This window comes from Bos javanicus, chromosome X, assembly GCF_032452875.1.
Source record: "Bos javanicus breed banteng chromosome X, ARS-OSU_banteng_1.0, whole genome shotgun sequence".
In the NCBI taxonomy this organism is placed as follows: domain Eukaryota; kingdom Metazoa; phylum Chordata; class Mammalia; order Artiodactyla; family Bovidae; genus Bos; species Bos javanicus.
Genome location: NC_083897.1, coordinates 95,433,932 through 95,455,432, shown reverse-complemented (window position 1 = coordinate 95,455,432; position 21,501 = coordinate 95,433,932). Strand labels below are relative to the sequence as shown.

At 40.2% G+C, this 21,501-nt stretch overlaps 1 protein-coding gene across 2 annotated transcripts in view; it reads right to left on the bottom strand.

Moving 5' to 3' along the window:
- Positions 1 to 17,663: 17,663 nt before the first annotated feature.
- RRAGB (Ras related GTP binding B) overlaps positions 17,664 to 21,501 on the bottom strand; it is a 41,092-nt gene continuing 37,254 nt past the window's right edge. For both annotated transcript variants that reach the window (XM_061410270.1, XM_061410271.1), the window contains one exon: positions 17,664 to 18,193. In XM_061410270.1, the coding sequence (XP_061266254.1) occupies positions 18,096 to 18,193 (98 nt within the window). In that variant the 3' untranslated portion in view covers positions 17,664 to 18,095. The remainder of the gene's footprint in view (positions 18,194 to 21,501) is intronic.

Below are 21,501 nucleotides of genomic sequence, written 5' to 3'. Positions count from 1 at the left end.
CAGGCAAATTCGGCCTTGGAATACGGAATGAATCAGGGCAAAGACTAATAGAGTTTTCCCAAGAGAATGCACTGGTCATAGCAAACACCCTCTTCCAACAACATGAGAGAAGACTCTACACATGGATATCACCAGATGGTCAACACCAAAATCAGGTTGATTATATTCTTTGCAGCCAAAGATGGAGAAGCTCTATACAGTCAACAAAAACAAGACCAGGAGCTGACTGTGGCTCACACCATGAACTCCTTATTGCCAAGTTCAGACAGAAATTGAAGAAAGTAGGGAAAACCACTAGACCATTCAGGTATGACCTAAATCAAATCCTTTATGATTATACAGTGGAAGTGAGAAATAGATTTAAGGGACTAGATCTGATAGATACAGTGCCTGATGAACTATGGACTGAGGTTCGTGACTTGTACAGGAGACAGGGATCAAGACCATCCCCATGTAAAAGAAAAGCAAAAAAGCAAAATGGCTATCTGGGGAGGCCTTACAAATAGCTGTGAAAAGAAGAGAAGCAAAAAGCAAAGGAGAAAAGGAAAGATATAAGCATCTGAATGCAGGGTTCTAAAGAATAGCAAGAAGAGATAAGAAAGCCTTCCTCAGTGATGAATGCAAAGAAATAGAGGAAAACAACAGAATGGGAAAGACTAGAGATCTCTTCAAGAAAATCAGAGATACCAAGGGAACATTTCATGCAAAGATGGGCTCGATAAAGGACAGAAATGGTATGGACCTAACAGAAGCAGAAGATATTAAGAAAGAGGTGGCAAGAATACACAAAAGAACTGTACAAAAAGATCTTCACGACCCAGATAATTACGATGGTGTGATCACTGACCTAGAGCCAGACATCCTGGAATGTGAAGTCAAGTGGGCCTTAGAAAGCATCACTACGAACAAAGCTAGTGGAGGTGATGGAATTCCAGTTGAGCTATTCCAAATCCTGAAAGATGATGCTGTGAAAGTGCTGCACTCAATATGCCAGCAAATATGGAAAACTCAGCAGTGGCCACAGGACTAGAAAAGGTCAGTTTTCATTCCAATCCCAAAGAAAGGCAATGCCAAAGAATGCTCAAAGTACCACACAACTGCACTCATCTCACACGCTAGTAAAGTAATGCTCAAAATTCTCCAAGCCAGGCTTCATCAATACATGAACCATGAACTTCCAGATGTTCAAGCTGGTTTAGAAAAGGCAGAGGAACCAGAGATCAAATTGCCAACATCCGCTGGATCATCGAGAATGCAAGAGGGTTCCAGAAAAATATCTATTTCTGCTTTATTGACTATACTAAAGCCTTTGACTGTGTGGATCACAATAAACTGTGGAAAATTCTGAAAGAGATGGGCATACCAGACTACCTGACCTGCCTCTTGAGGAACCTATATGCAGGTCAGCAAGCAACAGTTAGAACTGGACATGGAACAACAGACTGGTTCCAAATAGGAAAAGGCGTATGTCAAGGCTGTATATTGTCACCCTGCTTATTTAACTTCTATGCAGAATACATCATGAGAAATGCTGTGCTCGAAGAAGCACAAGCTGGAATCAAAATTGCCAGGAGAAATATCAATAACCTCAGATATGCAGATGACAGCACCCTCATGGCAGAAAGTGAAGAGGAACTAAAAAGCCTCTTGATGAAGGTGAAAGAGAAGAGTGAAAAAGTTGGTTTAAAGCTCAACATTCAGAAAACGAAGATCATGGCATCTGGTCCCATCACTTCATGGCAAATAGATGGGGAAACAGTGTCAGACTTTATTTTTTGTGGCTCCCAAATCACTGCAGATAGTGACTGCAGCCATGAAATTAAAAGACGTTTACTCCTTGGAAGGAAAGTTATGACCAACCTAGATAGCATATTCAAAAGCGGAGGCATTACTTTGCCAACACAGGTCCATTTAGTCAAGGCTATGGTTTTTCCAGTGGTCATGTATGGATGTGAGAGTTGGACTGTGAAGAAAGCCGAGCACCGAAGAATTGATGCCTTTGAACTGTGGTGTTGGAGAAGGCTCTTGAGAGTCCCTTGGACTGCAAGGAGATCCAACCAGTCCATTCTGAAGGAGATCAGCCCTGGGATTTCTTTGGAAGGAATGATGCTAAAGCTGAAACTCCAGTACTTTGGCTACCTCATGCGAAGAGTTGACTCATTGGCAAAGACTCTGATGCTGGGAGGGATTGAGGGCAGGAGGAGAAGGGGACGACAGAGGATGAAATGGCTGGATGGCATCACTGACTCGATGGACGTGATTCTGAGTGAAATCCGGGAGTTGGTGATGGACAGGGAGGCCTGGTGTGCTGCGATTCATGGGGTCACAAAGAGTCGGACACGACTGAGCGACTGAACTGACTGACTTACTGAACTGATAGTTACCTTTGTTATGCAAAATTATTTATGCTTAATTATGTCCCTTTTGTTTTTATTTCCATTACTCTGTGAGGTGGGTCATAGAGGATCTTGCTTTTATTTATGTCAGTGAGTGTTCTGCCTGTGTTTTCCTCTAAGGGTTTTATATTTTCTGGTCTTACATTTAGGTCTTTAATACATTTTGAATTTATTTTTGTGTATGATGCCAGAAAGTGTTCTAGGTTCATTATTTTACATATAGTTAACCAGTTTTCCCAACACCACTTGTTAAGAGACTGTCTTTTATCCATTGTATATGCTTTCCTCCTTTATCAAAGATAAGATGTCCATTGGTGTGTAGATTTATCCCTGAATTTTCTATTTTGTTCCATTAATCTGTATTTCTGTCTGTGCCAGTACTATATGTCTTGATGACTGTAGCTTTGTAGTATAGTCTGAAGTCAGGAAGGTTTATTCCTGAAGTTGCACTCTTCTTCTCAAGTTTCCTTTGGTTATTTGGGGTCTTTTGTATTTACATACAAATTGTGAAGTTTTGTGTTCCAGTTTTGTGAAAAATACTGTTGGTGCTTTGATCAGGATTGCATTGAATCTATAGATTGATTTGGGAGCATACTCATTTTCACTATAATGATTATTCCAATTCAAGGACATGGTATATTTTCCCGTCTATTTGTATTACCTTTGATTTGTTTCATCAGTGTTTTATAGTTTTCTGTAGGCAGTAACCTTTTGTTTCCTTAGGTAAATTTATTCTTATGTATTTTATTGTTTGTGTTGCGTTAGTGAATGGGATTATTTCCTTAATTTCTCTTTCTGATTTTTCATTGTTAGTGTATAGGAATGCAAGGGATTTCTGTATATTAATTTTATATCCTGCAACTTTACTATATTTATTAACTCTAGGAATTTTCTGGTGGAATATTTAGAGTTTTCTATGTAGAGGATTATGTCATCTGCAAACAGTGACAGTGTTACTTATTCTTTTCAATCTGGCGTCCTTTTGTTTCTTTTTATTCTCTGATTGCTATGGCTAGGACTTCCAAAATTATGCTGAATAGTCATGATGAGAGTGGGCACCCTTGTCTTGTTCCTGATTTTGGAGTAAATGCTTTCAGTTTTTCACTATTGAGGATAATGTTTGCTGTGATTTTGTCATATATGGCATTTATTATGTTGAGGTATGTTCCATCTGTGCCTACTTTCTGGAAAGTATTTATGATAAACGGGTGTTGAATTTTGTCAAAGGCTTTTTCAGCATCTATTGAAATAATCATATGTTTTTTTTATCTTTCAATTTATTATGATTTCTTTCCTTCTACTAACTTTGGGGTTTTTGTTGTTGTTGTTCTTTTTTTCTAGTTGCTTTAGGTGAAATGTTAGGTTGACGTTATTTGATGTTTCTCTTGTTTCCTGAGGTAGGATTGTATTGCTACGAACTTCCCTCTTAGCACTGCTTTTAATGAATCCCATAGGTTTTTGGGTGTCTTGTTTTCATTATCATTTGTTTCTATGCCTATTTTGATTTGCTTTTTGATTGTTTCCATGATCTTTTGGTTACTCAGAAGTGTGTTGTTTAACCTTCATATATTTGTGTTTTTTATAATTTTTTTTCCCCTATACTTGATATCTAACCTTACAATCTTGTGATAGGAGAGATGCTTGAAACAATTTCAATTGTTTTTTTTTTTTTAACTTACCAAGGTGACATTTGTGGCCCATGATGTGATCTATCCTGGAGAATGTTCCATGTGCACTTGAGAAAAAGGTAAAATCCATTGTTTTGGGGTAAAATGCCCTGTAGATATCAATTAGGTCTAACGGGTCCAATGTATCATTTCAAGCTTGTGTTTCTTTGATAATTTTCTCTCTGGATGGTCTGTCCATTAGTTTAAGTGGGGTATTAAAGTCTCCCACTATTATTGTGTTACTGTCAATTTCCCCTTTATTAGTTGTTACCATTTGCTTACGTATTGAGGTGCTTCTATGCTGGTGCATATATATATATATATATATATATATAATTGTATCTTCTTCTTGGATCAATCCCTTGATCATTATGTAGTGTCCTCCTTTGTGTCTTATAATGGTCTTTATTTTAAAGTATATTTTATCTGGTATGAGTATTGCTACTCCCAATTTTTTTGGTCTCCATTTGCATGAAATATCTTTTTTCAACCCCTCATTTTCAGTCTATATTTGCCCCTAAGTGTGTCTTTGAAGTGGAGAAGGCAATGGCACCCCACTCCAGTACTCTTGCCTGGAAAATCCCATGGATGGAGGAGCCTGGTGGGCTGCAGTCCATGTGGTCTCGAAGAGTTGGACACAACTGAGCGACTTCACTTTCACTTTTTACTCTCATGCATTGGAGAAGGAAATGGCAACCCACTCCAGTGTTCTTGCCTGGAGAATCCCAGGGATGGGGGAGCCTGGTGGGCTGCCGTCTATGGGGTCGCACAGAATCGGACACGACTGAAGCGACTTAGCAGCAGCAGTGGTGTCTTTGAAGACAGCATGTACAGGGGTCTTGTTTTATGTATCCATTCGGCCAGTCTTTCTCTTTTGGTTGGGGCATTTAACCCATTTACGTTTAAGGTAATTATTGATAAGTATGATCCTATTACCTTTTACTTTATTATTCTGGGTTCATTTTTATAAACCTTTTGTGTTTACTGTCTAGAGAAGATCCTTTAGTATTTGTTGAAGGGCTGGTTTGGTGGTGCTGCATTCTCTTCAGCTTTTGTTTGTCGGTAAAGCTTTTGATTTCTCCTTGGAATCTGAAGGAGATCCTTCTGGGTAGAGTAATCTTGGTTGCAGGTTTTTCCCTTTCATAATTTTCCATTCCCTTCTGGCTTGCAGAGTTTCTGTTGAAAGATCAGCTATTATCCTTATGGGGATCCCCTTATATATTCTTTGTTGTTTTTCCCTTGCTGCTTTTAATATTTGCTCTTTGTGTTTAATTTTTGTTAGTTTGATTAATACATGTCCTGGTATGATTCTCCTTGGGTTTTTCCTGTATGGGTCTCTATGGGCTTATTGGACGTGAGTGGCTATTTCCTCCCCATTTTAGGGAAGTTTTTTGCCTATAATCTCTTCAAATATTTTCTCATTCACTTTCGTTTTGTCTTTTTCTTTTTTTTTCGTTTTGTCTTTTTCTTCTGGGATGGCTATGATTCATAGTTTAAACTCCATAGATGGGAGTTTAACATTGTTCAAGTGGTATCTGAGACTATACTCACTTCTTTTTATACTTTTTCCCTCTTTGCTTTATTTAATTCCACCACTCTATCATCCAACACACTTAATCTTACTTCTGCCAAATTACTCTACTCTTGGGTCTCTCCAGAGTGTTTTTAATATCAGTTATTGCATTGTACATTACTGATTGACTATACTGCATTTCTCCTAGACCTTATTAAACTTTTTTTTACATTTTTTAATCTGTGTCTCTAGTCAATTTTTCTTAACTGCATTTTGTTTTTGAGATTTTGGATCATCTTTACTGTCGTTATTCTGAATTCTTTTTCAAATAGACTCTCTCTATCCTACTCTTTTTTAAATTATTTTTTATTGAAGAATAATTGCTTTAAAGAATTTTGCTGCTTTCTGTCAAACCTCAACATGAATCAGCCATAGGTATACATATATCCCTTCCCTTTTAAACCTCCCTCCAATCTCCCTCCCCATCCAACCCCTCTAGGTTGATACAGAGCCCCTATTTGAGTTTCCTGAGTGATACAGCAAGTTACTGTTGGCTATCTATTAAACACATGGTAACAGACTGTTTCCAAATAGGAAAAGGAGAACGTCAAGGCTGTATATTGTCACCCTGCTTATTTAACTTATATGCAGAGTACGTCATGAGAAACACTGGGCTGGAAGAAGCACAAGCTGGAATCAAGATTGCTGGGAGAAATATCAATAACCTCAGATATGCAGATGACACACCCTTATGGCAGAAAGTGAAGAGGAAATAAAAAGCCTCTTGATGAAAGTGAAAGGGGAGAGTGAAAAAGTTGGCTTAAAGCTCAACATTCAGAAAAGTAAGATTGTGGCATCTGGTCCCATCACTTCACGGCAAATAGATGGGGAAACAGTGGAAAAAGTGTCAGACTTCATTTTTTGGGGATCCAAAATCACTGCAGATGGTGATTGCAGCCAGGAAATTAAAAGACGCTTACTCCTTGGAAGGAAAGTTATGACCAACCTAGATAGCATATTCAAAAGTAGAGACATTACTTTGCCAACAAAGGTTCGTCTAGTCAAGGCTATGGTTTTCCCGGTGGTCATGTATGGATGTGAGAGTTGGACTGTGAAGAAAGCTTGGCATCGAAGAATTGATGCTTTTGAACTATGGTGTTGGGGAAGACTCTTGAGAGTCTCTTGGACTGCAAGGAGATCCAACCAATCCATCCTAAAGGAGACCAGTCCTGGGTGTTGATTGGAAGGACTGGTGCTGAGGCTGAAACTCCAGTACTTTGGCCACCTGATGCAAAGAGTTGACTCATTTGAAAAGACCCTGATGCTGGGAGGGATTGGGGGCAGGAGGAGGAGTGGACGACAGAAGATGAGATGGCTGGATGCCATCACTGACACGATGCACATGAGTTTGGGTGAACTCCAGGAGTTGCTGATGGACAGGGATGCCTGGCGTGCAGCAATTCATGGAGTCGCAAAGAGCTGGACACGACTGAGCGACTGAACTGAACTGAATGTAAGTTTCCAAGTTACTTTTTCTGTATATCTCACCTTCTCCTCTCTCTCTGTATTTCCATAAGTCTATTCTCTATGTCTGTTTCTCCATTGCTGCCCTGTAATAAATTCCTCAGTACCATTGTTCCAGATTCCATATATATGCATTAGAATACAATATTTATCTTTCTTTTTCTGACTTACTTCACTCTGTATAACAGGTTCTGGTTCATCCACCTCATTAGAACTGACTCAAATGCATTCCTTTTTATGGCTGAGTAATATTCCATGGTGTATATTACTACAACTTCTTTATCCATTCATCTATTGATGGACATCTAAGTTGCTTCCATGTTCTGCTGCTGCTAAGTCACTTCAGTCATGTCCGACTCTGTGCGACCCCATAGAAGGCAGCCCACCAGGCTCCCCCGTCCCTGGGATTCTCCAGACAAGAACATTGGAGAGGGTTGCCATTTCCTTCTCCAATGCATGAAAGTGAAAAGTGAAAGTGCAGTCGCTCAGTCGTGTCCGACTCTTAGTGACCCCATGGACTGCAGCCTACTAGGCTCCTCCATCCATGGGATTTTCCAGGCAAGAGTACTGGAGTGGGGTGCCATTGCCTTCCATGTTCTAGCTATTGTAAATAGTGCTGCAGTGAACAATGGGATACATGTGTCTTTTTGCATTTTGGTTTCCTCAGGGCTTATGCCTAGGAGTGGGATTTCTGGGTCATATGGTGGTTTTATTCCTAGTTTTTTAAGGAATCTCCATACCACCTTCCATAATGGCTATATCAATTTACATTCCCACCAACAGTACAAGAGCATTGAATTTTCTCCACACCCTTTCCAGCATTTATTGTTTGTAGACTTTTTGATGATGGCCATTCTGACAGCATGAGGTGATATCTCATTGTAGTTTAGATTTTCATTTCCCTAATAATGAGTGATATTGAGCATCTTTTCATGTGTTTGTTACCCATCTGTATGTCTTCTTTGGAGAAATGTCTATTTAGGTCTTTTCCCAATTTTGACTGGGTTGTTTGTTTTTCTGCAATTCAGTCATATGAGCTTCTTGTATATTTTGGAAATTAATCCTTTGTCAGTTGTTTCATTTGCTATTATTTTCTTCCATTATAAAGGTTGTCTTTTCACCTTCCTTATAGGTTCCTTCACTATGCAAAAGCTTTTAAGTTTAATCATGCCCACTTGTTTACTTTGTTTTTTTTTCCGATACTCTAGGAGGTGTGTCATAGAGGATCTTGTTTGATTTATCTCATTAAGTGTTGTGCCTATGTTATCCTCTAACAGTTTTATAGTTCAGTTTAGTTCAGTTCAGTTCAGTCGCTCAGTCGTGTCTGACTCTTTGAGACCCCATGAATTGCAGCATGCCAGGCCTCCCTGTCCATCACCAACTCCCGGAGTTCACTCAGACTCACATCCACTGAGTCGGAGATGCCATCCAGCCATCTCATCCTCTGTCGTCCCCTTCTCCTCCTGCCCCCAATCCCTCCCAGCATCAGTCTTTTCCAGTGAGTCAACTCATCCCATGAGGTGGCCAAAGTACTAGAGTTTCAGCTTTAGCATCATTTCTTTCAAAGAACACCCAGGGATGATCTCCTTTAGAATGGACTGGTTGGATCTCCTTGCAGTCCAAGGGACTCTCAAGAGTCTTCTCCAACACCGTAGTTCAAAAGCATCAATTCTTCAGCACTCAGCCTTCTTCACAGTCTAACTCTCACATCCATACATGACCACTGGAAAAACCATAGCCTTGACTAGATGGACCTTCGTTGGCAAAGTAATGTCTCTGCTTTTCAATATGCTATCTAGGTTGGTCATAACTTTGCTTCCAAGGAGTAAGCGTCTTTTAATTTCATGGTTGCAGTCACCATCTGCAGTGATTATGGAGCCCCCCAAAATAAAGTCTGACACTGTTTCCACTGTTTCCCCATCTATTTCCCATGAAGTTATGGGACCAGATGCCATGATCTTAGTTTTCTGAATGTTGAGCTTTAAGCCAACTTTTCCACTCTCCTCTTTCACTTTCATCAAGAGTCTATTTACTTCCTCTTCACTTTCTGCCATAAGGGAGGTGTCATCTGCATATCTGAGGTTATTCATATTTCTCCCAGCAATCTTGATTCCAGCTTGTGCTTCTTCCAGCCCAGCGTTTCTCATGATGCACTCTGCATAGAATTTAAATAAGCAGGGTGACAATATACAGCCTTGACATTCTCCTTTTCCTATTTGGAACCAGTCTGTTGTTCCATGTCCAGTTCTAACTGTTGCTTCCTGACCTGCATATAGGTTCCTCAAGAGGCAGGTCAGGTGGTCTGGTATGCCCATCTCTTTCAGAACTTTCCACAGTTTATTGTGATCCACACAGTCAAAGGCTTTGGTATAGTCAATAAAGCAGTGGTTTTCCCTACTTCAATTTAAGTCTGAATTTGGGAATAAGAAGTTCATGATCTGAGCCACAGTCAGCTCCCTGTCTTGATTTTGCTGACTCTATAGAGCTTCTCCATTTTTGGCTGCAAAGAATATAATCAATCTGATTTTGGTGTTGACCATCTGGTGATGTCCATGTGTAGAGTCTTCTCTTGTGTTTGCTATGACCAGTGCATTTTCTTGGCAAAATTGTATTAAGCTTTGCCCTGCTTCATTCCGTATTCCAAGGCCAAATTTGCCTGTTACTCCAGGTGTTTCTTGACTTCCTACTTTTGCATTCCAGTCCCCTATAATGAAAAGGGTGTCTTTTTTTGGTGTTAGTTCTAAAAGGTCTTGTAGATCTTCATAGAACCGTTCAACTTCAGCTTCTTCAACGTTACTGGTTGGGGCATAGACTTGGATTACTGTGATATTGAATGGTTTGCCTTGGAAATGAACAGAGATCATTCTGTCATTTTTGAGATTGCATCCAAGTACTGCATTTTGGTCTCTCTTGTTGACCATGATGGCTACTCCATTTCTTCTAAGGGATTCCTGCCCACAGTAGTAGATATAATGGTCATCTGAGTTAAATTCACCCATTCCAGTCCATTTTAGTTCGCTAATTCCTGGAATGTCAATGTTCACTCTTGCCATCTCCTGTTTGACCACTTCCAACTTGCCTTGATTCATGGAGCTAACATTCCAGGTTGCTATGCAATATTGCTCTTTACAGCATCACACCTTGCTTCTATCACCAGTCACATCCACAACTGGGTATTGTTTTTGCTTTGGCTCCATCCCTTCATTCTTTCTGAAGTTATTTCTCCACTGGTCTCCAGGAGCATATTGGGCACCTACTGACCTGGGGAGTTCCTCTTTCAGTATCCTATCATTTTGCCTTTTCATACTGTTCATGGGGTTCTCAAGCCAAGAATACCAAAGTGGTTTGCCATTCCCTTCTCCAGTGGGCCACATTCTGTCAGACCTCTCCACCATGACCTGTGTAGGTGTTGCAAGAGGACATCAGAGTGCAGACACACTGAAACCATAATCACAGAAAACTAGTCATTTTAATCACACTAGGTTCACAGCCTTGTCTAACTCAATGAAACTAAGCTTTGCCCTGTGGGGCCACCCAAGATGGGCGGGTTATAACAGGATTAGAGCTAACAATAGAAAGATCTCAGTCCCATAATATACATTTTAAGATGACAGGATTAGTTAGAAGGTTCTCAAGAAGGAGAAACATGTCCTCAAGCAGGATATATTGTTGTCACTGGTACAGAGTTTAAGGGAAAAACATATCCTTGAGCAAGATGAGTTTTTTTGTTGTGCAATCATCAGCTCTGGGCTTAAAGAAAAAAAGTTTGTCCTTTTCTCCTCCTTGAGAACTCCAGACCCCTATCTCCTCCTTGAGAGCCCCAGACTCCTCCCTCCTCCTTGGGGACCCCAGACTTCTTATGAATCTACCTAGGAATTGACTCTCTCACCGCCCCCCCCCCCAACTTTTCTTTTAGGAGAATTATGTTGCCAAGGGAAAGGGGCATTGTTTTCATTCCCTAACTACTTCCTGCTGTTGAAGGGCATGGTCTCTAAAATGTTGAGGCAACATGTTCTCTTAACCTCAGAGGGTCTCTGATTGAAGGGCCCCAAGTCATAGTTGGAGGAGGCTGTGGCACTCATAGGAGCCTGGACAACCATTTGTAACTTAAAAGCTTTCAAAGGGTTAGAAACAAACCCCGTTTTATAGTTACAGATGTAAGGCAAAACAGTCGTTAAACCAAGTTAAAACATAATCAAAATTAAAGGTTATATTATATCCATAGTTGCATCAGTCCATCTTAGGATTGTTAGATGTCATCAGATCAAGAAGAGGCATCACATAAAATTGTTGTTGGTGAAGGTTTTTGTAGAGTTGAAGAAAGTCCTTTCTTTGAAGCAGAGCATCTCACCATAGGAAGTCTTCAATTGATGAGGAGGGGAGTGCTCCACAGACCCAGCGATTAGACCGACTGTGGAGGTTGAGTCAGTGGTCACCTCCCGGAGTTCTCGTAATGTCTGCTGAAAAGCTGAAAGCTGAGTCACATAGTTAATTAATTCTAAGGCTTTAGGATCTATAACAATATCTGTGCACAAAAACGGTCTGTCATAGAGACAGTCCCTTCGTAGGAGCAGTTTGAGCCCTCATTAAAGCTATGGGCAAGTTTTTAAAACAACTGTCTTGTGTTTTCTGAGTTAGCTTACACAGATGTCTCTTAATAATGCCATTAGCCTTTTCAACTTTTTCTGAAGATTGGGGTCTCCAGGAACAGCGTGATATTCTATTCCTAGAGCTTTCAGCACCCCTTGAGTTACAGTAGCTTTTTTTTTTTTGTTTTTTGTTTTTTCCCTCTAATTTTATTTTATTTTTAAACTTTACATAATTGTATTAGTTTTGCCAAATATCAAAATGAATCCGCCACAGGTATACATGTGTTCCCCATCCCAAACCCTCCTCCCTCCTCCCTCCCCATACCATCCCTCTGGGCCGTCCCAGTGCACCAGCCCCAAGCATCCAGCATCATGCATCGAACCTGGACTGGCAACTCGTTTCCTACATGATATTTTACATGTTTCATTGCCATTCTCCCAAATCTTCCCACCCTCTCCCTCTCCCACAGAGTCCATAAGACTGTTCTATACATCAGTGTCTCTTTTGCTGTCTCGTACACCGGGTTATTGTTACCATCTTTCTAAATTCCATATATATGCGTTAGTATACTGTATTTATGTTTTTCCTTCTGGCTTACTTCACTCTGTATAATAGGCTCCAGTTTCATCCACCTCATCAGAACTGATTCAAATGTATTCTTTTTAATGGCTGAGTAATACTCCATTGTGTATATGTACCACAGCTTTCTTATCCATTCATCTGCTGATGGACATCTAGGTTGCCTCCATGTCTTGGCTATTATAAACAGTGCTGCGATGAACATTGGGGTACACGTGTCTCTTTCCTAGAGACAGCCATTGTCACTCTGAACTTTAGAGTTTAAGATCCCACTTATATCATGAGAAATCAGTACAGTAAGATTTCACTCATTCATCAACTTTAGAGGATACTGATTTTGACGTGGAAATAAGTGAGGGTCTTTGAGCTTGATAATGACAGGAACAGCATTTTGTGTTCAACCCACAGTTTTTCCATCAGCCCACACTCGGATTTACATTTTGTTCAGTTAAAAAGGGAGGGTTCCATATTCATGAAAACAGAGGCCTGGACCTTGCTTGGTATATCTCTCCCTAGAACAGTTGAGGGAGACTCTGGCATGATTTGAAATTCAAGAAAATACCATGGAGTCCTAGTTACAGCTTAAAGGACAACTGAAATAGTAATATTTGTCTCATCCAGACAGTCCCATTACAGTAGTGGATCGGGAGGAAAGCGGACCAGGGGCTTCAGTGAGCACAGAGAAAGTTGCCCTGGTGTCCAAAAGAAAATCAACTGATTGCCCTCCCCTGCCCCCAGTTCCTCAGGTATAATTAGGATGGGAGCTTGTGTGTGGACCCCTGGGCACCTTCAGTCCTGATTGTCCTGAGAGTCTGACCCCTGGGGCCTATACCTCGGAGGGCAGTCTCTCCTCAGGTATGGTCTTTTATAGACTGAACATGGGGCCGGGGTTAGCTTAGATGCCTGAAGGCATTCCCACTTGAGATGCCCTTCCTTTCCACAGTAATAACAAGCTCATCCCTTTTCACCCAGGTTTCTCTGGGCATTTTTCCTCAGGCTGTTTCAGAGCAGATCTAACAGCCATGCTGGGGCTTCAGTCTTTTGCCTGGTTCTTTTATTGCCTCCTATTTTCCTCCTCATATCCTCTACCATAATATACCACCTGAGCCAGCTGCAACAGTTTTTCTAAAGACTGATCTGGTCCAATGCCTGTTTTTGTAACTTATGGCAGATATTTGGAGCTGACTGAGTGAGAAATCTATCTTTTAAGAAAATTTCTCTGTCTGCACTTTTAGAATCAATGTCAGTAAACTTGCAGAGAGCCTCCCGTAGTCTATACTAGAGGTTTATCAGGAGTTTCCTTCTCTCCCTGTTATATGTCAGTCAACTTAGCATAGTTTAAAGTCTTAGTGTACGCTTGCTTGAGTCCTTCGAGAATACATCCAGCAAAGTGGCTCTGTTATGGAAACTGCTTGGTTACCCATAGGGAGAAGGGCTATTTTGTGTTCTCTCTTTCCCCTTGTCTCATGTTCAAGCCATTCATCTCCAAAAGTAGGAGCTCCCCCCAAAACTCAAGCTATTGAATCAGGAGTCAGCATCTGTCCCAAGACATACATTGTATCTCTCCAAGTAAGGTCATAAAGTAAAGTTAGTCCTGTAAAGGCTTCCATGCACTTTTTGGATCCTCTAAATAGTCTCAACTACAATTGGAACTGTTTGAATCTCTACTGGGACTGAGGCAACCCCTCCTGGAAGGTGCCCTGATTCTCAGCCTGTTCAGTTGGGAGCCCCAGACACAGGAGCAAAGTAAGAGGACAGGAGGCAGCTAAAAAGGTTTCACACCCAAACCTGCACCCTTAGGACATAAGTCTGGCATGTCTCACAGAGAGATAAAGAGCAACACATATAGCACTTCTACCCATTTCTCTTGTTTTCTACAGAACCAATCTAACTGTACAACAGTATCATAATTAAGAGACCCTTCAATAGGCCAGTGTTCCCCATCTTCCAAAGGATTCTGTGGCCATTAAGTATCACAGAAGATCAGGCATGTCTTTTTAAACTATGGGTATCAAACTTGTCCCAGTTTTTTTAAATATTTTTTTTTTTTTTACTTTAAAGGAGCAGTTCTGGAACTGCTAGCTCCCAACTGTAAAAGAAGCGGCATCCACGGCTGTGGCTTCTTTCCACTGGAGGCGTCCCTCTCCACTCCAGATAGGGGTTAGACAGACTTTCCACTAAAGCTTTCCTTCCCTGGTAGGACTTAGTCTGTCCCATACTGACACAGGTACCTTACTCGACCCTCCTGGTTCTACCACCGAGGCAGGGTGGAGATGCACAGGGGTAAGACCTGATGGCATCCCAGACTGATTTTTAGTTCCTTACCACCAAGACCTTTGTTGATTTTCCCTTGTCTCTGAAGCCACCCAGAGTGTAACAGAGTAGATTTTCAAAATGTTTCCCAAGCTAGGACTATTAGGGGAAGCATCCATGTTCTATGTGCCTGTGCACATTTCTGAGTACAGTCCTGATCACAATAGAAGAGGTGAGTTATAAAGGGATGAACAACAATCAAGATGTCTGTTCTGAGTGTCACCATACCAGTATATGTGATAGCAAAAGGGTTGGCCAGCGAGGAAAAAAATTTTTTTTCCTTAAGCTACTATGGCTGATCCTTCCAGTTCATTCTCACAGATTCCACAAAAGGAATATCTAAGGAGTTGAAACAAATGCCACCAGAGAGCCTCCTCTGATCCACTAACAGTTAGCACTACCAAAGGAAGAAGCCCGCTGTACTTCCAATCTGACCAGATCCTACAATTCCTAATCTGTGTCCTCAAAAAACTCATGGTCACCAGCAATACTTTTATCCACATAGATTAGAGGGACAGCTGTGACAAAGACTCACTTTCAGGTCACTGGCCTCAGAGGCAGGTAGCCAAGAGAGTGACCTCGAGCCTGAGGGGCGTTCCTGGAGCTAGAGCTACATCTCGCTCCCAAACGTGCTTTTGTAACTTTCAGCTCCTAGCAAGGCTAGGCGCTTCCATACATGGAGTCTAAGTAAAAGTACACAGTAACAGCATGGATAACAAGTCCCTTGAAAGTCTATGACCCAACAGATTAGGTTAGTAGTTCTGATTTCCCACACAATTATGAAATGGTCAAAGAGGCCAGGAAAAGATGACCTAGAAAGGAAAGTTTGTTCCACACGCTTTGCCCATTTCTGGCTGCTCCCCTCGCAGGGACATTGGGTGTCTCTTGGCATTGGTAGGTCAGTATAAACCCCTAACAAGGCTTCCCTTTTGGGGGCTGCCTTCAGTCATTCTGAGGCACCGTGAAGCCACAGAGCAGGGCTCATCACTTGGTTCACACAGGGCATGTCATTCATTCACACAAGCACACCATATAGTGAAGTAAAAGGACAAACGTATAATGAGAAAGCAGAGAGGCTAGAGCTCTTGAGCATTCTTACCTTGTCCTGAAGATTCAAGATGAGCCCCCAAGATGATAGCTCACAGTGAACGATGTTGGATTTGTGATGTCCAAAGAAGATTTAGCTTTGGGACCAGGGACCAGGCTTGATAACTCAAGAGCTTTTGTATAGCAGAGTTTTATTAAAGTATGAAAAGGGACAGAGAAAGCTTCTGACATAGACATCAGAAAGGGGACAGAGAGTGCCCCCTGGCACCAGTGTTTTTTATCTGTAATCCTCCAAGTGGTTCTGATGCATGCTCAAGTTTGAGAACCATTGCCCTATCCTACTAACATAGCTAACAAGGCCTATAAAAAGAATCAGTTCACTGTATCACTAAACTCGTAAGTTTTACATCATTGATTTTGATTTCTTCTCTCCAACTCTTTCTGTGTACATGTCTTCACTGTCCACTTGTGTCATTTCAGTTTCTAAGTGGCACATCTTTGGGCAAATATCTCAAAACATTTTTTTCTTGTCCTCAGTGACAAAGAAGACTGGCTGTTCATTACCACTAAGATTAAGTCAAATCATAACCTTATTTTTCTAACCTTTCATAATTTTATACATCCTCTAAGTTCAAATTATAACTAGAACCTGAGAAAAGGTTGAATGAAGAGCAAACAAAGTAATCATGTAACAGTTTTTTTCTGGTGCTCAACTAATTGAATATCTATATATCTATATCTAGGGCTTCCCTGGTAGCTCAGCTGGTAAATAATGTCTGCAATGTGGGAGACCTATATCTACCTTCCCAAGGAGACCAAAAAAAAAAAAAAAAAGAAAACACTTTTGGGTGTTTTCCTTCAAATCTCATGCCAGATAAAGGATAAGGAGAACATGCCAAATCATTAGTCACAGAACAGACTCCCTCTTCATTTTCTCTTTTCATTTTCCTAGATATTAATAGGACAAATATTCTAGAACATCAAACTTAAATTCTTCTTCTATAGAAGATTAATTCAACTGTTGATAAAATTAATCCCATGAGATTCTTTTAAGAATTTACATTTTTAATCTACATAATGACAGCATGTTCTTTGCTATTCAGTAAAAACTCTTTATCTCCATTGGGGACAATAAGATGAGGAAAGATGAGGTTCTGGCAGTCTGGAAGAAGTTTCTTCATGACATAAAATTGAGATGAATCTACTGTGCTGTAGATTCCCTAAATGCTTTTGTGTTCTGTTTCAGTTCTATAGAAACTAAAAAAGTTAGGGCTTTGAGTAATTCTAGTCAGGACATGACTGAGGGACTTCACTTTCACTTTTCACTTTCATGCATTGGAGAAGGAAATGGCAACCCACTCCAGTATTCTTGCTTGGAGAATCACAGGGACGGCGGAGCCTGGCGGGCTGCTGTCTATGGGGTCGTGCAGAGTTGGACATGACTAAAGCGACTTAGCAGCAGCAGTAGCAGCAGTAGCAGCAGTTGGTGTCAAGCTCCACTTCTCCCAGTTCACAATGGCTCATCTTTTCCTTGGGAATGAAGTCAAATAAACACCTACCTTGAATGAGGTTTTAATAATACTTAATGAGTATAATGAAAGCACATTCCATTAGGTGTTATGGAATATATAAATTAAACATTCCTGGACTTCATAGAAAGAAGACTTTCATCTCATAAATACTATCTATTTCCCCTCAACTTTTTATTCATTCCTTCTCTAGTTGCATCTTGAAACAGACTTTCAACACATTTCAGGCCTGGATTACTATCTGTTTCTCCAACTGCCATCAGTCAGCCCATAGGTTAACTTTCTTTCAAAATTCCTTTGCCATTTCCTATCATATTATATCAAAACTCTTCTGCCTAGCTTTAAGGCTATCATTTGGCTCATCCTTCCCAACCAACTTTATTTTATACTATTTCCCAAACAGCAAGTCTTCTTCCCCTAGGTTAACTGTGAAATTCATTTTCTTTTTCTTAGGGAAAAGCTGAAGAAACAAGGGAAAGAAAAAAAAGAAAGAAAAGAATGTTACTGAAATCTGTAATAGCAAAACTTTATTTATAATTGCTTTTAAGGAATATTTTTAGTGCATGCTGAGAAAACAGTAATATTCCAAACATATAGGTTACTATCTGATGAGGAATATAAGATGATGTTGGAAAAGGCTTTGGCATACACAACAACTGAAACCAGGTTATTAGAACACTTACACTATTAGAACATTGTTATCAGAACACTTACATATCACCTACTTTTATGTCACACCACATTCATAGACAGTTTATCTTCTAACTTCTTACTGGCTATTTGAGTAAATAGCGTTCAAGGTTATACATTAAGACTGGGGAGTAGGGAAGAAATGCAGAAGTGATAAGCATCACAACATTTCACAGCCTATATATACTAATACAACATTAAGAAATAGTATTCCAATTTTTTTCCTGAAACAGCATTTGGCAAAGTTTTAGCGCATGAGAAGACACTGCTTTGGCCCATCCACTCTTTCCAGCTTTTCAAAGTGTTTCCTGGCATTGCGAATATTGATCAGAGTAGCTGCAGAAGCTGAGGATGGGGTAGGGAAGATATCCAACACAGTTAGTACAAATAGCCAAAGGAATATACTACTAATAAAAAAGAAAAAAAACGAAAGAGAGCCAAATCCCTCAATTTATGTCACAGAGAACCTATGTCCGAAGTTAACCAGAGTTTAATTTTTCTGAGTAAAAGATTTGTTTATATTCTAAACATAATATTAAAAAAAATTTTTTTCAAACTCGTTTAGTTTGGAGCTAGTAGTAAAACATTATCTTCTGCTATATTCTAATATTATCATAAGATAGATAATTTAAGAGATAATTTAAATTTCTGGGAAATCCTAGAAATATTGCTAGAACCTTTATTTTAATAGTTGTGATTGATATAAATATTATGGCATGGAGGCACCAAATATCTCTATGACCCTAACACAAATATGGGAGTACGGTACTTAGAAATATACAATGACATATAAAATGGTTCAACAATGAAAAGCTCAGAGCTTAGAGTGACTAGTCCTTTAAAAATATACCCCATGTCGAGCCAAGTCATACATTTGAGTTTGTTTTCTTTAAAATCCCCAGATTTAGTAATTTGATTTCTGAAACTCCGATGAAGAAAAATATAATACCCTAGAGTTTAAATTATTTCTAAGCTTCAAAATATACATCAATTAAATAAAAATTATTTACCATTAGACAGAATGTGATCCAGTGGAGAAGGGAATGGCAAATCACTTCAGTATTCTTGCCTTGAGAACCCCATGAACAGTATGAAAAGGCAAAATGATAGGACACTGAAAGAGGAACTCCCCAGGTCAGTAGGCGCCAAATATGCTCCTGGAGATCAGTGGAGAAATAACTCCAGAAAGAATGAAGGGATGGAGCCAAAGCAAAAACAATACCCAGTTGTGGATGTGACTGGTGATAGAAGCCAGGTCCGATGCTGTAAAGAGCAATATTGCATAGGAACCTGGAATGTTAGGTCCATGAATCAAGGCAAGTTGGAAGTGGTCAAACAGGAGATGGCAAGAATGAACGTCAACATTCTAGGAATCAGCAAACTAAAATGGACTGGAATGGGTGAATTTAACTCAGATGACCATTATATCTACTACTGTGGGCAAGAATCCCTTAGAAGAAATGGAGTAGCCATCATGGTCAACAAGAGAGACCAAAATGCAGTACTTGGATGCAATCTCAAAAACGACAGAATGATCTCTGTTCATTTCCAAGGCAAACCATTCAATATCACAGTAATCCAAGCCTATGCCCCAACCAGTAATGCTGAAGAAGCTGAAGTTGAACGGTTCTATGAAGACCTACAAGACCTTTTAGAACTAACACCCAAAAAAGATGTCCTTTTCATTATGGGGGACAGGAATGCAAAAGGAGGAAGTCAAAAAAACACCTGGAGTAACGGGCAAATTTGGCCTTGGAGTACGGAATGAAACAAGGCAAAGGCTAAGAGATTTTTGCCAAGAGAATGCACTAGTCACAGCAAACACCCTCTTCCAACAACACAAGAGAAGACTCTACACATTGACATCACCAGATGGTCAACACCAAAGTGAGATTGATTATATTCTTTGCAGCCAAAGATGGAGAAGCTCTATACAGTCAGCAAAAACAAGACCAGGAGCTGACTGTGGCTCAGATCATGAACTCCTTATTGCCAAATTCAGACTAAAATTGAAGAAAGTAGGGAAAACCACTAGACCATTAAGGTATGATCTAAATCAAATCCCTTATGATTATACAGTGGAAGTGAGAAATGGATTTAAGGGAGTAGATCTGACAGGGTGCCTGATGAACCATGGACGGAAGTTCGTGACATTGTACAGGAGACAGGGATCAAGACCATCTCCATGGAAAAGAAATGCAAAAAAGCAAAATGGCTGTCTGGGGAGGCCTTACAAATAGCTGTGAAAAGAAGAGAAGCGAAAAGCAAAGGAGAAAAGGAAAGATATAAGCATCTTAATGCAGAGTTCCAAAGAGTAGCAAGAAGAGATAAGAAAGCCTTCCTCAGTGATCAATGCAAGGAAATAGAGACAAATAACAGAATGGGAAAGACTAGACATCTCTTCAAGAAAATCAGAGATACCAAGGGAACATTTCATGCAAAGATGGGCTCGATAAAGAACAGAAATGGTATGGACCTAACAGAAGCAGAAAATTATTAAGAAGAGGTGGCAAGAATACACAGAAGAACTGTACAAAAAAGATCTTCACGACCCAGATAATCACAATGATGTGATCACTCATCACTCACCTAGAGCCAGACATCCTGGAATGTGAAGTCAAGTGGGCCTTAGAAAGCATCACTACGAGCAAAGCTAGTGGAGGTGATGGAATTCCAGGTGAGCTATTTCAAATCCTGAAAGATGATGCTGTGAAAGTGCTGCACTCAATATGCCAGCAAATTTGGAAAACTCAGCAGTGGCCACAGGACTAGAAAAGGTCAGTTTTCATTCCAATCCCAAAGAAAGGCAATGCCAAAGAATGTTCAAATTACTGCACAATTGCACTCATCTTACACGCTAGTAAAGTAATGCTCAAAATTCTCCAAGCCAGGCTTCATCAATACGTGAACTGTGAACTTTCAGATGTTCAAGCTGGTTTTAGAAAAGGCAGGGAAACCAGAGATCAAATTGCCAATATCTGCTGGATCATTGAAAAAGCAAGAGAGTTCCAGAAAAACATCTATTTCTGCTTTATTGACTATGCCAAAGCCTTTGACTGTGTGGATCACAATAAACTGTGGAAAATTCTGAAAGAGATGGGAATACCAGACCACCTGACCTGCCTCTTGAGAAACCTGTATGCAGATCACAAAGCAACAGTTAGAACTGGACATTGAACAGGCTAGTTCCAAATAGGAAAAGGAGTACATCAAGGCTGGATATTGTCACCCTGCTTATTTAACTTATATGCAGAGTACATCACAAGAAATGCTTGGCTGGAAGAAACACAAGCTGGAATCAAGATTCCAGGAGAAATATCAATAACCTCAGGTATGCAGATGACACCACCCTTATGGCAGTAAGTGAAGAGGAACTAAAAAGCCTCTTAATGAAAGTGAAAGAGGAGAGTGAAAAAGTTGGCTTAAAGCTCAACATTCAGAAAACTAAGATTGTGGCATCTGGTCCCATCACTTCATGGCAAATAGATGGGGAAACAGTGTCAGACTTTATTTTTTGTGGTTCCAAAATCACTGCAGATGGTGATTGCAGCCAGGAAATTAAAAGACGCTTACTCCTTGGAAGGAAAGTTATGACCAACCTAGATAGCATATTCAAAAGCAGAGACATTACTTTGCCAGCAAAGGTCCGTCTA